This window comes from Dipodomys merriami, unplaced genomic scaffold (genome assembly GCF_024711535.1).
Source record: "Dipodomys merriami isolate MVZ:Mamm:240054 unplaced genomic scaffold, mDipMer1.0.p SCAF_440, whole genome shotgun sequence".
Taxonomy (NCBI): Eukaryota; Metazoa; Chordata; class Mammalia; order Rodentia; family Heteromyidae; genus Dipodomys; species Dipodomys merriami.
Window position 1 is genome coordinate 475,342 of NW_027206003.1, and position 16,641 is coordinate 491,982.

At 51.9% G+C, this 16,641-nt stretch overlaps 1 protein-coding gene across 2 annotated transcripts; it reads right to left on the reverse strand.

Annotated features, from left to right (window-relative positions):
• Positions 1-5,168: 5,168 nt before the first annotated feature.
• LOC138808120 (putative butyrophilin-like protein 10) lies at positions 5,169-14,499 on the reverse strand. Of its 2 annotated transcripts, none has more exons than XM_069994070.1 (5): positions 14,418-14,499; positions 13,905-14,258; positions 12,504-12,785; positions 10,605-10,814; positions 5,169-6,236 (listed from the first exon to the last, which is right to left on the reverse strand). In XM_069994070.1, the coding sequence occupies exons 1-5, from the start codon at positions 14,497-14,499 to the stop codon at positions 5,584-5,586; spliced, it is 1,581 nt and encodes a 526-aa protein (XP_069850171.1). In that variant the 3' UTR covers positions 5,169-5,583. The 2 variants fall into 2 exon arrangements, with proteins under 2 accessions (XP_069850171.1, XP_069850172.1); XM_069994071.1 differs by having other exon boundaries at positions 12,504-12,629; positions 14,418-14,495.
• Positions 14,500-16,641: the final 2,142 nt, after the last annotated feature.

The following is a 16,641-nucleotide window of genomic DNA, read 5'->3' on the forward strand; positions in this document are numbered from 1 at the left end:
CAGGTCCAGAAGGCCCTGCGTGTATCCCAGGCCTCTGCCTGCTGGCTGCTGGAGTGATCTCCACAGTCTACCGTGCTGTTTCCAGGGTTCAAATGTGTAGCCTGATGAAGTGTGGCGAGGCCTTAGTATTTTCCTATGCTGGCAGCTGGCATTGACCTCCCCTTGGACCTGATTCCAGTGGAAGAGCACTGGCCCTTTCCCATGCTCAGAGCCCTCCTGGCCCTCCCCTTCCCCACTGCAGAGCGGTCAGCCCTCCCCCGGGAACTGGCCAGCCTTGTCCTCACCCATTGCACCATGGGAAGAACTGACCTTCTCCACTAAATCACGTGTCTGCTGAGGCCTGCTTCCCGGTTCACGGGTGACCCTTCTCATTGTGTCCTCACGTGGTAGGAGGGTTGAGGGGCCTCCCTGGGGGCCCTTTGGTAAAGATGCTCATCTTACTTGTGAGTCCTTGTCCTTGTGATGGCATCGTTTTCTTCCTAATACCATCACAGGGACAGGAGGAAGAAGTCAGACATTCAATTAAAGCAGAAGCCAAAAGGCCGAGAATCCCAGAGAGAGATGCTCCAATTTATTAGATCTTTGAGAAACAAAAAACGACGTGCTCGTAGGAGTGAGTGGCCTCGGGAAGGTAGAGATACAAAACGCCTTCTCTCAGCATTACTGCCGAGTGCGTTACCTGGCAGGTTTTGCCAGATTTTAAAGTCAGTGACTCAAGAACCCAGCAATTCCATTCTGGTGTTTTCTGAAGAAATCCTCTTCAGTGCACAAGGTTACGGTACATCATGTGTAGTTCCACTGTTGGAAGTGGTGGTATACACCCTGTGCTGGAGAGGTGGAAGGTAAATGGGAGGAGACCATGGGGCAGGTCACACCTCGGGGAGGGATAAACTCCTGACACAGCTGCATAGTGGGACTGCAGGGTGCCGTGTAATGGAGACACAGCAGTCCATGTTTCAAAAAGCCACTTTCAAAGTGAATGGAATCCTATAGGCTGATTGCCAAATGACAGGAGAAATGAGGAAGAAGACTAAGAGCTGAGGGCATGAGTTGGCTCAGAACAAGAAGGAAACAGCGCCCTACCTTGGGCCTTTGCTTGGCTGTAGGAAGCCAAGTTCTAGGTCAGTTTAAGTCTGACCTAGTTTGGAGTTTTTGCAGTAGCACCTTACCAAATCTCGGGGAGTAGAGCTAGTGAAAAGAGCCTTCAACGTTTTGAGAACAGTAAAATGGTGAGCATACGGGAACAGGTCTGCGCCCAGTCCAGCAGATTCACAATGAATGCAGTGACCTCTTAGCATCCACAGGAACTGGTTTTAAGAGCAAACTCTATGCCCTCAAGTACCTATTTAAAATACTATTATTTGCATGTAACCTGTACACATCTTAAGTTTTGATCATCTCTAGAATACTAATATCTAATGCAATGTAACTGCTGTTTAAATCGCTTTGTATTGTTTAGAGAACAATGACAAGAGAAAAGCCTGTATGTGTTTTTCCAAATATTTTTGACTTATGCTTGGTTGAATCCACAGATGAAGACAACCCTATAGACAAAGTGAATGGTGAATATGACGTTAGTTATTCTAACATGCAAAGGCCAGTAGGTCCTTGAAAAATCCAGTAGGGCTCTGTGGGAGTTCCCCTCAACCTGCAAGCCGCAGGTAAACTTGTTCTCAGCTCCTTTGGGGACTTGGTTAGGCTCTGCTCTCTACCACGCATTCCCGTCTATTCTTTAAAGCAAGCGGCTATGCTCGAGACCCATAAAACAGCTCTAAAGCCCTCTGCCCTCTGCCTCCTCCTGAAGTGTGCGAATGACAAAGCAGCTTCCTAGATAGGTCAGTCCAAAGACCAGCTCTGGCACCTGGCTAGAGCATTCTCAAAGGAAGGTTAGTGCCTGGAAGAGGCGCTGCCTCTCGCGGGAAGGTCATAAAACAACCAAGAGCTCCTGGAATGACGTCCTCAAGTGCACTTGGACAAAGGATGCTTGTGGCACCTTTGTTTTACATAGTAGTTAATGCTAGGGGAGGTAATTCCTTTTCTTAAGAGATTGTGACTCTGTAGACGTGGGTAATTGAAAAGACACAGATTCTTAGAAGCTCTGTTGTTTCTGTGTTTCTGAAAAGATAGTGTTTTGTCCTTTGAACTGGTGTCTCTCTGATAGTAGATGGATTACACTGATCACCCTAGCTACTTAGGATTCGGAGCCAGCCCAGGCCAAAAATGTGCGAGACTCCTACTCTGATTATAATCAGAAAAAGAAAGAGCAGGACCCTGGTTGCTCACACCTGTAATCCTAGCCACTCAGGAGGGTGAGATATGAAACCAGTCTGCAGGTAAGTCTTCGAAACTCTTATCTCCAATTAACCACCAAAAAAAGCCAGAAGTTGAGCTGTGGCTCAAGTGGTAGAGTGCTATCCTTGAGAAGCTCCGTCAGGGACAGCACCCAGGGCCTGAGTGTCCTGGTGGCCACCCGCAGCTGTTGGAGGTGTACACCCCAGGGTGAATCCCTGGCCAGGTCTGGGCTTAGCTCCCGTGCATCTCATCTGGAGAGCTGTGTTGAAGGGGTTCAGCGTGGGCCTGGATGGCCCTCTTGGCGCTTGTGCTGCTCTCTGGCCACGGGCAGGGCAGGCGCCTGCCTTTGGTCCAGACCGGCCCGAGTGTTGGGGGAGGCCTGGTGGAGGGACTCAGCACGGAGATGGACTTTCTGGTTCGTTGGGCATCTTAGTTAGAAATTGTAGTCGCCGCAGGATGAACGCCCGTCCTGGATGCATCTCCTGGTGATTTTGCCACCAGCAGCCTTGAGATCAGGCCCCTGGACCAGCACCAAAACCAAAACAATAATAAATAAAACCAAAAAACAAACTCTCTTGGCAACTTTTTTTTTTTGCCAGTCCTAGGGCTTGAACTCAAGGGACTGGGCACTGTCCCTGAGCTTCTTTGGCTCAAGGCTAGCACTCTACCACTTGAGCCACAGGGCCACTCACTTCTGGTTTTTTCTGTGCATGTGGTACTGAGGAATCGAACCCAGGGCTTCATGCATGCTAGGTGAGCACTCTACCGCTGAGCCACATTCCCAGCCCTCTTGGCAACTCTTGAAAATGTACTACCTTACTATTGGCGAGAGCCGCCATGCAGTACGAGGCCTCTGGAGCCTTTTCATTTTATAAACAGAAGTTTCTGTTCCCTTCACCCTGACCCCAACTTTCCACATATAATTAAAACAAAGGCTTGACAGAACTTGGTGAAGATACATACTCAATAAAAGGCTTGCATCCAGAACACATCAGAAATTCTTTATAATCCAGTCACACAGAACTCCAGCCACCAGAGAAACGAGTGTGTGCAGAGGGTGGCTTGAGCATCCCGTCAGCAGTCAGGCGTCTGAAGTAAGCCAGGATAGAAAGGTAGCTCTAAATGCAGGCATGACCGTGTATCCCTGAAGTTAAATGGACTTATTCCAAATTAAGAACACGGAGTGAAAAGCAAAAGAAAATAGAGGATTCTGAGGGTGGGGGGTGGGGGACAGGCCTCAAATTCCAACAGATTTTGAGGAAACATTTAGCGAGGAAACACCTCGTTTGTTGATGGTGTTGCTGCAATATGCAATGACCCCCACTTGGCTGGGTGCCAGCAGCTCATGCCCACAGCCCAGCTGCTCAGGAGGCTGAGATCTGACACCAGCCCCAGCAGGAATGTCTGTGAGACTCTTATTGCCATTAAACTATCTCCCCCTACCCTCCCCCCCCTGAAAAAAATGCTGGAAGTGGCACGGTGGCTGGAGTGGTAGAGCATGAGCCTTGAGCAAAAGAAACAAGCTCAGGGACAGCGCCCAGGCCCTGAATTCAAGCACCAGGACCAGCACACACACGAAACATTGTTGTAGATAACTATCACAATAAAAGGGAGAAAGAAAATTAAGTATCCATCCATCTCTACCTACCTTTACAATACTATGGAGATGACAAGGCTGGCCAATTCTGTCTAATCTCCCTCTAGTACTTTAAAGTCCTAGTCTTTCTCCAAAGTGCGACGCAAGCGTCCCTGGACCCTAACTAACCACATTGGTCATCTGGAGCATGAGCCGGGAATGCCAGAAGCTCCTCTGTTGTGTTTGGGGAGGGTTTCTCATCCAGCCAGCGCTGGTGCCTGCCCCACAAGGACTCCGCCTCGGACGGCATCCTGCTGGAAGATAAAAACTTCAAATGCAGTGTAGGAATAACTCCTAGGACAGGATCACCTGCTGGAAAGGATAAAGTCATCTCTTTAGGGGATTTTAAACGGAGAGACAGCAGATGGCGGCCGGTGCTGGAGGCTGGTGTGGAGTGATTTCTGCAGGCTTCACAGCCTCCAGGAGAAACCACCCGACGACAACCCGACTTCAGGAAGGAGCCAGGGCTCCGCAGGACGCCCAGGGGCCGACCCCCCGGCCTTCACTCCAGCGGGAGCCCTGGGCAGATGACATCTTCCCAGACCTTGTAGACTAAGCCACCTCAGTGTCCTTGCTCAGCGCCCTTCCCCCGGGCTTTCTATCTGACTGCCCTCTGCCCTCTGCCCTCAGCCACGGGGAGGAGAGGAAGTGTTTCTGGTAGTGGAGCGTCATCCTCTTGCTCTTCTATTCTAGATTCTTCTCTGTTCACGTCTGTGCTCACTGCCAACTGCTGGTGTGGCGTCTGTCTGAAGACTGAACTTAGACCTGTGCCAAGGGCAAGGCTAGGAATTCTGGGATCTTTGGCTTGGCCTCGGCCGGCCTCTTGAGGGGAAGGAGAGGGAGAGAGCACTTTGAGGTAGAACAGATTCGAGGAAGGACAAGGGGAGGTGGAGGGGGAGGAGGACGGGGAGGAGGAGGATGTACAGGGGGAAGACCAGACAGGAGGCGGGAGGGGGGGCTGGCTTTATGTGTAACAGACTGCATGTTTTACGCACACCTCCAAGCACGCATCAGAACAGAACCCTACAGTGGACGTAGTTTCACTCCTGGGGAAGGCCATAGCGAGAACTACAAAGTGAGACTCACACGACAGAGTATTACTTTCCCGCAGTCCTGGAGACGGGAAGTGTGAGGTTGGTACGGCAGGGTTGGGTTTTTCTGGGGCGGGGGGGGGGGGGGCTCCTTGGCCGGGAGACAGCGCCTCGGAACCCTCGCAAGGTCTTTCCTCTGTGTCCGTGTCTGTGTCCTGACCTCTGCGGTGAGAGCCCGCCTCAAATTCATTTACCTTGTTTTCCTCCTTGAAGGAGCCATCTCGATATACAGCCATATTCAGAACTCCTGGGGGTTAGGACTTTAGTGTGTGCATTTTGGGTCAGGGCACAATTCAGCCCGATGTATGGCCAGGATTTGTTCTTAATTTCTATTTTATTTTTTGAACTTGGCATCGAGCCCTGTCCCTTAGCTTTTTTGCTCAAGGCTGGCATTCTGCCACTTGAACCACACCTTCACTTCCAGCTTTTTGCTGATGAATTGGAGATAGGAGTTTCATGGACTTTTCTGCCTGGGCTGGCTTAGAACTTGGATCATCATATTGCTCCTCCCGAGCAGCTAGGCTTTATAGGCATGAGCCACCAGCCTGGCCCGCGGCCACGGTTTTACACAGAAGGTAGCGAGTGCGAGGAGGAGGCAGACGTGAGAAGGTGCTGCTCCCTGCTAGGCACCCCAGGGGGCCCCAGGGGCAGTGAGGGCCCGGCCCGCGGGGAGCCTGTGTCTTCCTGGGTCTCTCTGGCCACGGGGCAGAGCGTCAGGGGGCTAGGATCGTGGGTCCAGAGGCAGAAAAATGGCCGTAGGGGGCCAGTAAAGGACAGTCCGGAGAATTTATAAATGAGGGAAGCCTGGGTGGCGTTGTAGAAGGCAACCTCGCCCGCGTCACAGTCCAGGAGAACCCCGACCTGCAGGAAGGGCTCAGGAGGACAGAGGGGGGTCCTGGGGTAGGAGAGAGCCCGGAATCTCCTCCTGTAAAACTCTACTGCCCAGAGACCGTGCCGGGGAGACTTGGGGATTCTCCCTTCCCGGCCCAAACTCTCCAGACACACCCCCAGAATCCAGGCCCTCCTGCTCCCCACCTCAATTTCCCAGTAGTATCTTCCTGCCCAGAATCTCTCCTGGGCCAGGACGCAGGGGTCCTGGTCAAACCTGTGGGGGTTAGGAGGCAGGTCCTGTTCAAAGAGCAGCCGCGTCACACTCTTCTGATCCTCAGACACCATGAGTTTGGGGTTCGCAGTGTCAGGGTCCAGGGATGGGCTCACTGTGGAAAGATTGGAACGTCAGGCCCTGGTGCGGCCACACGGGTGGCAGAACCCAAAGCCTGACAGGCGCCTAGCATCGCTCTCGGAACCGCTTGCTGCCCACGCGTCCTGCGTCTGGAGCCATCCGAATAGCCTCTCCCCAAGAAGGCGGCCGGCCAGGCTGGGAGGCAGGCTGAGGGGTTCCTGGGGTGTGTGGACATGGCTGCCAGCATGGGACGGAGGGTCAGCTCCCACTGTGGCCCTGAGCCACTTCCAGTTCCAGGTGTGAGAGGCAGATTCTGAGACAGTGAAACTGAGACATAGAAGAGCTACAGCGAGAGACGGTGACAGGGAGGCTGAGAAACAGACCGAGTCAGAGACACTGAGACAGAGCTACTGAGGGACAAACTACTGAGACAGACAAGCAGAAATACTTGGTCAGAAGCTGGGCACCGGTGGCTCACACCTAGAATCCTTGCTACTCAGGAGACTAAGATTCAGAAGATCAAAATGCGAGGCCAGCGTAGGAAGAAAAGTCCTTGAGACTAAAAAATAACCCGCAAAAAACAGAGCTGGAGGTGTGGTTCTAGTGGTAGAGCTAACAGTTGAGCAAGCAAAATCCAGTGAGCACAAGACCCTGAGTTCAAGCACCAGTACTGCAAAAAAGAAAAGATCCAGGCCCTGGTAGCTCATGCTTATAATCCTCCTTACTCTGGAGGCTGAGATTTGAGGATCAAGGATCAAAGCCAGCCTGGGCAGAAAAGCCCATGAGATTCTTATCTCCAAATAACCAGCAAGAAACAAAACAAAAAAGGCAGGATATAGAGGTGTTGCTCAGACTTGAGCAAAACCAGACAAACAAGAACATAAGGTCCTGAATTTAAACCCCAGTACCAGTACAAAGGAAGAAGGAAGGAAGGAAGGAAGGAAGGAAGGAAGGAAGGAAGGAAGGAAGGAAGGAAGGAAGGAAAAAGAAAAAGATAAATACTTGTGAGACAGAGACAGAGGCTGACTGTGGACCCTAACACAACCATGCAGATAGATATCCCGTGTTCGCGGGTGACCCAGCTGTGGAGTCACCAGCCTCATGTGCAAAACTCTAAGAAGATTCCAGCCCTGGAGATACAGAGACAAACATCTTCTGGAATCGGCTCTGTCTGCTCCTCACAAGCCTGTCCCATCCTTCCACTGCATGGAGCGCAGCCTTCCCGAAGCCCCCTTCCTGCAGTTACTCTTCCCGAAGCCCCCTTCCTGCAGTTACTCTTCCCGAAGCCCCCTTCCTGCAGTTACTCTTCCCGAAGCCCCCTTCCTGCAGTTACTCTTCCCGAAGCCCCCTTCCTGCAGTTACTCTTCCCGAAGCCCCCTTCCTCTTGGCGCTCGAGCCGGTGGCCCTCCTTGGCTTCTCAAGATCTGCCTGCTGTTGCTTGCTTGGCCTCTGATGATATTCCTGAACGTCCGTCCTTTCCTGAAACTACATCCCCATCAGCTGGGCTGAACAGGACCCGCCATCTTCTGTCTTCCACGCCGCTTCCCTTCGCCCGGCGTGTGCGGTTTGCTGCCTGTGCTTCTGGTCACGTGTCTCCCCCATGCCCAGCGGCGTCCCTTCTCTGTTGAGTCTGGGCGGTGCGGTGGAATCACTCATGTATCATCTGCTCTGTGTCTACACCTGAATTTCCTGTCTACCTCACCCCTTACTGAGGAAGTAGCTAACTCTGTGTATTTCCTCCCATTCCAGACTCTCTGATCATTTAAGAAAATATGAATTCATATCTGGGCACCAATGGCTCACACCTGGAATCCTAGCTACTCAGAGGTCAAGATCTGAGGATTGAAGTTCAAAGCCAGCCCAGGCAGACAAATCGACTCTTCTTTCCAATAAGCCAGCAAAATTCTGGAATTGGAGTTGTGGCTTAAGTAGTAGCATGCCAGCCTTGAGCAAAATAAGCCATGCAATGACATATGTCCCGGAGTGCAAGTCCCAGTGCTAGCATGCACGCGCGCGCACGCACACACACACACACACACACACACACACACGAAAATAGGTATTCTCATTTAAAAACATCTTCTGACGTTTCCCAGCACATGGAAAATGAAAGGCATTTGAGGAGATGCGAATGTCAATTACACTATAGACATGAATCATCATACTATATGATACGTACATATCACATACAATTATGAAAAGTACCATATATATGTAGTTACTTTTTTTGTTGCTGTTGTTGGTTGTGGGGCTTGGAACTCTGGGCCTGGACGCTGTCCTCGGCTCTTCAGCTCAGGGCTAGCATTCTACCACTTGAGCTACAGCACCACTTCTAGTTTTCTAGTGGTCAATTGGAGATAAGAGTTTCACGGACTTTCCTACCTAGGCTGGCTTCGAACTACAATCCTCAGATCTCAGCCTCCTGAGTAGCTAGGATTATAGGTATGAGCCACCAATGCCCGGCTCACGTATATGTAGTTACATATTCACTGAAAATCATTTAACTTACCAAAAGTTGCCAAAAAATTGTGTTGAAAACACATACAGCATCTTCCATAAACATAGTGAAGTCATCAAACCCATAAGCTTACTATTGATACAATACTAGTTAGTGACTCTTGTACACCCACTGAGCTCACTCTGATTGCCAAGTGTCCTTCCCAGTGCCCTCTGCCTTTCTCAAGCTTTATCTTTCATGCTCCCTTTCCCAAGCAGCTCTTCTCAATGCTTCATGCCCACGTGCTTGTGTCCACACTGGACAGCCCCCGACATGTCTACCATGCGTGACAGTACCCTCTGGTCTCCTCACACCCCTGTGGTCTCTTCCATATGCAGGACGGTGTCTGTTATAGCCTCTCCCCGCTTTCCTTTCCAAGCTTAGAAATACAGAAGGAACTAAAGTCTTCCAGAGAAGCTACAACTTGGCTTTTACTAGGGTGTGGCATTTGATACCACATCAGTGCTGTCTGCAATAGACAACTGCCTCATCCACCCGCATGAGCACACACACAAACACACTCGTGCACATATACATACACACAAAGAGGCATGCGCTCACATCTACCCCTGCACACATGTATGCACAAACACATCCATGTACACACACAACTCATGAACTGCATGCACTTGAACACACTCAGATATATGCACACATTCATGTGCACACATGCACATACAGATGGCAAAGATTTACCCAATGTATGGACAACTGCGTGCAGAAACACACCTGCATATAACTCACACGTACACACATATATACATGCTCACACGCGCGTGCATACAAGGTGAGCATCGGAAAGCCAGCGAGGTTCTCGATTCATCTCCTTGTGCCGCTAACCCATCTGTCTTCTTCTGTCCCCTTGGGTCTCTCTGGACTGTTCCTTTTCCTCTTTCTCTTCCTTTTCTCTTTCACCCTGAGGTTTGAGTTCACATCTCCTTTTCTCTCCATCATTCAAGAGTACACGATGGGCCGAGGCCAGATCCGCATGCCGTGCCCACCCTTTTCCCTTTCAGAGCCGCTCTTGTTTCGCGGTCCCAGCGGAGGCCGCTGCCCGCTCAGCCTGTGGATGGACAGCCCCAGCGGAGCACGGGTCAGGAGAGCCGCCCGCTCAGCCTGCGGATGCACAGCCCCCTCGGAGCACGGGTCAGGAGAGCGGGTCCCCTCACAGCGCTACCTGCTCACGAGGTTGCCTTTTCTGTAACTGGCAACGACACGTGAAGATGTGATGTGTAGAGTTCCGCCCGGACTCCGCAGCCGCACCCTCGAGGCTAGAGCTTTGCTCAGGTTTGAGCCTATTTTGCAGATGTTCCCAGTGTGCACTGGAAGTCTGGTCCTCAGGATGGGGGTGCTGCAGGCTGCTGGGACTTGCTGGCGATGGGGCCTCTTCAGCCCAGAAGAGGTACCCTCCCAGGTCCCTGGCTGGCTACCGGGGCTTGTTATCAAGAGGGAGCCTCGTACCGCCGTCTCCTTGTGTGATCCCTCATACGCATCCTGCCACACGGCGTGTGTCGTGAAGAGACCCTCTCAGAGGCTGACCCAGCCGGGCCAGCTGGCCATGACCCTTTCCAACCGAGAGTTAAATCAACCTCTTAAAAAATACATCACCCAGCTTCAGATCTTTGGTTACAGTCATGAGAAAAGCACAAGCATGGGGCTGGAACTGAGATGCGGGAAGCCAACCAGCCTGCCCAGAATTATCTAGTGAAGAATAACCAGCCCCCAGCTCTCTCGGAGGTGACAGGTTCTCACGGGACGGCTGGTGATGGGGCCATTCTCCCGCCACCCCTCCCGTCTTTAAGGGTAAAGGCAGTCCCTGCGCGCTGGCGGGGGGGGGGGGGGGGGGTTGGCATCCAGGCCTGTGGTTTGAGGGGGCGGACCTGTCTCACGGCGGACCACACTCACCATGCAGTGGCTCAGCCTCCGCTTCGCTGGGACTGGGTCCCTGCTGCTGATCCTTTGCTCTTTGCTCTGCCTCCTCCTCCAGCCATGTTCTGTGCTCTCTCTGGCGTTTTTTAAAGAGACAGACAATTCCAGCTATGACAAGTCCCAGTGAGATGCAGGTCAAGGGCAGCGCTAGTCTCCATTCCATAAAGAGATACCTGGAGAAGGGGGCTAAGGGCAGCAGGAGGAGCAGGTGAGAGAGCGTCTTTCACACTGCAAGACTGACAGCTTGAAAGGCATGATGTTTACAAACCAGTCTGAAAGGGTCATGAACGTGTATGGTACAATGGTACTATGGTGCCATACATATTCTGAATGTTTATGTCCCATCTCCACAAGCCACATACTGAAGTCCTCACCCATGAGACGGGATTGGGAAGTGGGCCTTTGAACATGATATAGTCATGTGGGGTGGAGCCTCAAGCCTAGAATTGGAGCCCTTATAAAAGGGGGTCTCAGAGAGCTCCTTGTTAGGGTGTAGTGAAAAGTGCTATCTAGGACCAGGAAGCAGCTCCCACCAGACACAGTACCTGCTGCCCCTTCACCTAGACTCTGACCTGCACCCAGGGCTGCTGTTTGTGGTTTAATCGCCACCCAGACCCAAATACGTGTTGCGGCATCAATCAGAATGGAAGAGGACAATTGTGCACATACAGAGAGAGAATATAATGACTAGATATCTACTTATAGATAAAGAGAGACAATGAAATATTAAACTGTGATGATTTGGGTAAAGGATGCATGATCTTCTCTATTATTTCTACAAGTTATCTGTAAGGTTGACATCATTCCAAAGTAACACTTCTAATAGGGCAGGGTATTGGGCTCACTCCTGTAACCCTAGCTATTCAGGAGGCTGAGATCTGAGGACCACAGTTTGAAGCCAGCTTGGGCAGAAAAGTTGCTAAGACTCTTATCTCCAGTTAATCAGCAAAAAGCTGGAAGTGAAGATGTGGCTCAAGTGGTAGAGCATGAGCCTTGAGTGTAAACACCAGGGGAGTGAGCAGGCCCTGAGTTCAAGGCCCAGGACTGGCACAAACAACAGCAGTGAATGTTTACTGGAAATTTAGTTGATAAATGACTAAGTAAACTGTGCCCCGTTTAGACAGTGAAATATTACTCAGCCATCAGGGAGGGAGCTGAGTGCTGGTGGTTTGCGTCAGTCATCCTGGCTACTCAGGAGGATGAGATCTGAGGATCACAGTTCAAAGCCAGTCCTGGCAGAAAAGTCCCTATGACATGCTTTTTTTGTTTGTTTGTTTTTGGGGGGGGGTCCGGTCGTGGGGCCTGAACTCTGAGCCTGGGCGCTGTCCCTCAGCTCTTCAGCTTAAGGCTACCACTTGAGCCACAGCACCACTTCCAGCTTTTTCTGCTTATGTGGTGCTTAGGAATCGAACCCAGGACCTCATGCATGCAAGGCAAGCGCTCTACCACTGAGCCACCTTCCCAGCCCTCCCTCCCCCCATGATAGTCTTATCTTGAATGAACCACGGACAGTGCCCAGACCCCGAGTTCAAAGCCACATGACTGACAAAAACAACCTCCCCGCCTAATCTATTGCATATTTTTAAGAGCAAAATAAATCCAGAAAAATGAATACTGAAGCATACCTTGTCTTATTCCTACGGCACAAGAAAGGTCATGTCCCTGGCCCTCATCTTTGACCCAGCTCAGGAATCAATATCCAGACTGTGTCACCGAGTCCCCAGCAGGGCTGTGGACGGGGGCCAGCTGACCAGACCCGACTGCCCCGGGCAGCACAAGCCCCTCCCGCGTCCCCGGGGTGCAGGGCGGTGGGCACGGTGCGCGGTGGGCACGGTGCGCAGTGATTATGAAGACAGAATGGCACAGAATACTCACAGGGCAGGCGCCTCGCAGCTACTTTACTCTCAGAGAGGAGAGGGTTGGAGATGGAGCAGGTCAGACCGTCTGTAGCCCTGTCCTGGGGGGCTACGCTGGACACCACGCCGAAGAGGCCTGTGGAGGCTGAGACCGAGACGTGGGTCACAGCAGGCAGCGTCTGCCCTCTGAGGTCCCTCCACTCCACTCGGGGCTCTGGGTACCAGCCTGCTGAGCTGCACGTGGCCCAGATGCCTTGGTCCTGTTTGTCAATCACTTGGATTTGAGGGGCTGTGCCCAGCCCTGTGGAAAGACATCAGTCAGCTCAAATCTTTGTAGCCACAGCCTCTTCCATTTAAAAGAAAGCTTAAAGAGTTTTAGTAGGTGCTAATAGTGTGTGTGTGTGTGTGTGTGTGTGTGTGTGTGTGTGTGTGTGTGTGTGTGTGTGTGTGTGTGTGTGTGTGTGTGTGTGCGCGCGCGCATCAGTCCTGGAGCTTGAACTCAGGGACTGGGCACAGTCCTGAGCTTTTGTGCTCAAGGCTAGTGCTCTAGCCACAGCTCTGCTTCTGGCTTTTTGCTGGTTATTTTGAGATAAGAGTTTCACAGACTTTCCTGCCCAGGCAGGTTTTGAACTGTGATCTTCAGATCTCAGCCTCCTGAGTAGCTAGGATGACAGGCGTGAGCCACCGGTGCCCAGTGTAGTACTAACAAATTTTCACCAACTGTGTATCATGACTACTGCAGGACCTTATTATCTAGATGAAAAGAAACAAAACAAATCAGAAAAGGACCAGGAAGACAGATTGAATTTCCTCTCCTATACTAATTGACCAGGATCTGTGTGACCAAAGACCAAGCTCTGAGTCGTATAGGAAAACTTCTCTTTACACCCCTCGCTTTCTCTCTTTCCCCCATATTCTTTTCATGTTTTCTTCTTTCCCTCTCTGGGTCTCTGCCCCTGCCTCTCTGTCTCTTTTGCTTTTTCTGCTTCTTTATCCTTCCATCTGTTTTCATTTGTCTTTGTCTTCTTTCCATGTTTTCTTTGTCTCATTTATTATTCTTTGTCTTTCTTTCACTCTCTTTTTTTGTTTCTCTCTTTCTACCTCTGTCTTTCCAATCCTCTGATCTGGTTGTCTGTCTCTGTCTTGCTCTGTTTCTCTATTTCTTTGTCTCTGTTTGTCTGTCTGTCTCTGTCTCTTCCTTTTCCTCCCCATAGTCTCTCTTTCCAGAAGATGAGCAGGCAGTAGTGCATTGGGAAGTGCATTCTTGGGGAGACACGCAAGGTGCAGAGCTTGTGGGAAGTTGGGTCTCCAGCTTTAGAGCTGTGGGCCACGAGGCCCCGAGGTGCGGATTGGGGTTGGTGTGGTGAGGGCCGAAGCCCTGGGTGACAGCTCTGGGCGATGGGAGGGCCGCGCTCCTCACCTGCCACCTTCAGCCACAGGGTGGCACGGCTGTAGGACGTGTGCTCCTTGAAAAGGCAGTGGTAGGTCCCATTGTCAAACGTGGTGACGTTGTATATCCTCACGGCGGCCACACCCCGGTCCAGGCCGTCGCTCACAAGCGCCGTCCTCCCCCGGTACTCCACCATCTGCTCTTCCTGGGCGTCCCTCCCGCTCACACGCACGTGCACGGCTGGCGTGGGCTGCTCCCGGTACCACCTCAGCTCCATGCCCTGGGCGCTGATGCTGGGGGCGAGGCTGCACGGAAGCTCTGTGTCCTCCCCCACAATCGCCAGGAGCGGGTCTTGAGGTGCAAGGACGTAGAAGTCCGCTTTCCCTTAGAGAGATGGAGCCCAAGGACCTGTGTGAGGCCACGCGTCTTTGTCTTGGGGGGTGAAGGTTCTCCAAGCCTGAGGGAGCCTCAGCTCAGCTCAGCTCTGGGCATGTCCCTTCTGGGCTGGGCACCGCCCCAGGGGCAGGGGTGGGGGGGACCTACCGTGGCCCGTGGGCAGCATCTGCAGGAAGAGGAGCATGACGAAGCCTGGCAGAGAGCCATCTCCACGGGCTGGCTTCGCCATTCCTATTGGAAACACAAGCCACACGGAGGGGACATGCCTCAGAAGGCAGCAGAGGAGTGAAGGAAAAATGACCTTGATAGAGAGAAGCCACTCACTTACGCTGCCATCGCGTTACTGATCACAGTAAGAGGCGGCCGTCCACCGGGCGCCATCCTGTTCCCCATACCCTTGGCTGGAATGGGGTTTGTGTTCTAGCCTGCTCACGTAAGGGTTTTCACCCCGTCTCCAGACTTTACAGTTATGAAACACCAGTGTGCTAGGGAGACAAGCCAAGCTGTGGAAAACGGAACCACACCAACAGCGGCCCTTCGGGTGCACTGCTTTCCTGGAAGAATTGTTACAACACGGGGTGTGGAGGGGGCCAGTCCCGCCCGGACCGCACCCACATGCGCCTGCGGAGACACTCGGCAAACACACTGGCGGTGTTGTCTGGTTTTTTTTTTTTTTTTTTTAAAGTCACTAACACCTCTTAGTCTTCACAATGGTAACCATCAGTGTTTTGTTTGTTTGTTTGTCATGGGCCTTGAACTCTGGGCCTGGGCGCTGTCCCTCAGCTCTGCAGCTCAAGGTGAGCGCTCTACCACTTGAGCCACAGCGCCACTTCCAGTCACTGGTTTTTAATAGTTATCGTAAGCTCTGTCTGGGGAGAAAGTTTCTGGAAGCAGGGCTGTTAGCTGGGGGGCCTCCCGGACACAGCATCACGTGACTGGCATTGATGTCGGCAAAGGGTTTTGCCTTCATTGGTTCTTCCCTCCTGGAAAGCCTGTGGGGTCTCCCTGCCTCGTGAGCATGGAGAGAGAGGAGAGAGAGCTAAAACACCAGGGATTTTTGTGAAAGTAGAACACACGCACCTCACTTGAGTCCGGAGGCCAGCTTCCAGAACACCGGTGGCTTACGTCCGTGCACCTTCCCGGCAGGGCATCTCCAGGTGGCAATGTGGGAAGGGAAACTAGAAACCCAGCTCTCTGGGTTTACAGCTGCTTTCTTGCTTGCAAAAATAACCAATTCTGACCTTCTGGCAGGTGTAACAGAAAAAAAGTCTCCTAAGAGGTGTGGCCCACATTGCTGGGGGCCGCAGATAACGCTGCTGGTAGGAGAGATATGGGAGGAGAGTAGGTGTGGTGTCCCGGGCGGGCGGGCGGCAGCAGGGCTGGTTTGGGGCCTTGAGGTTCCAAGGAGGCAGGCAGGCTGAGCCCCGCCGAATACAGATGCGGAGGGAGTCACACTGAGAACCCCTCAGTCAGCCAACCTGGGTCCAGTTCCTTTTAGAACGGTGTTAGGGTAGTGTGGACTTTGCCCTTTCCTTTCCCCTGCGACTCGGGTCTGAGGAGTCTGTCCTCCTGGAAGCACCACTTGTTTCTCTGCATCCAGTGCCAGTCCTGGGGCTTGAACTCAGAGCCTGGGTGCTGTCCCTGAGCTTTTCTGCCCAAGGTGAGAGCGCTACCGCTTGTGCTCCTCTTCCAGCTTTTTGTTACTTGGATGCAAGCATCTCATTTACTCTCCGGTGTGGGCTAACTTCAAACAGCCATCCTCGTCTCAGCCTCCTGAGGTGCTAGGCTGAGGTGAGCAGTTGGTGGCTGGCCCATTTTTCTCTCTTACTGACTCAAAGCTTTGGGTATCTTCGGGACAGTGAAGTGTTTCATTTAATTTAGCAGAGAGTACAGGATTCCTCGGGTTCTACTCTGCTCAGAGCTGTTGAGAAAATACAAGCTCCAAATCCTCCCTGCATTCCTCCTCATGAGAGGTATCCCTTTGATAAGCAAGTAATTCCCTCCCCCTCCTGTTTCTTTTTACATTAATGTAAGAATTATGGTGGCTTGTCTTCATCATCCTGTGAACTGCTTTAACTTGGCTCCACATAAAACTCAACTCACACATCGTTAGGTGTCGGGAAAGGAGGATTTAGGTTTTACCAATCTGGAGCCAGGACCTGTATAATCATGATAGGAATAAATAAAATATAAATAAAAATTAAACTAGGTTGGACTCCAGTGGCTTATGCTTGTAATCTTAGCTATTCAAGAGAATGATAAGGGGCTGGGAAGGTGGCTCAGTGGTAGAGTGCTTGCCTTGCATGCATGAGGCCCTGGGTTCGATTCCTCAGCACCACATAAGCAAAAAGAAAAAAGCCAGAAGTGGCGC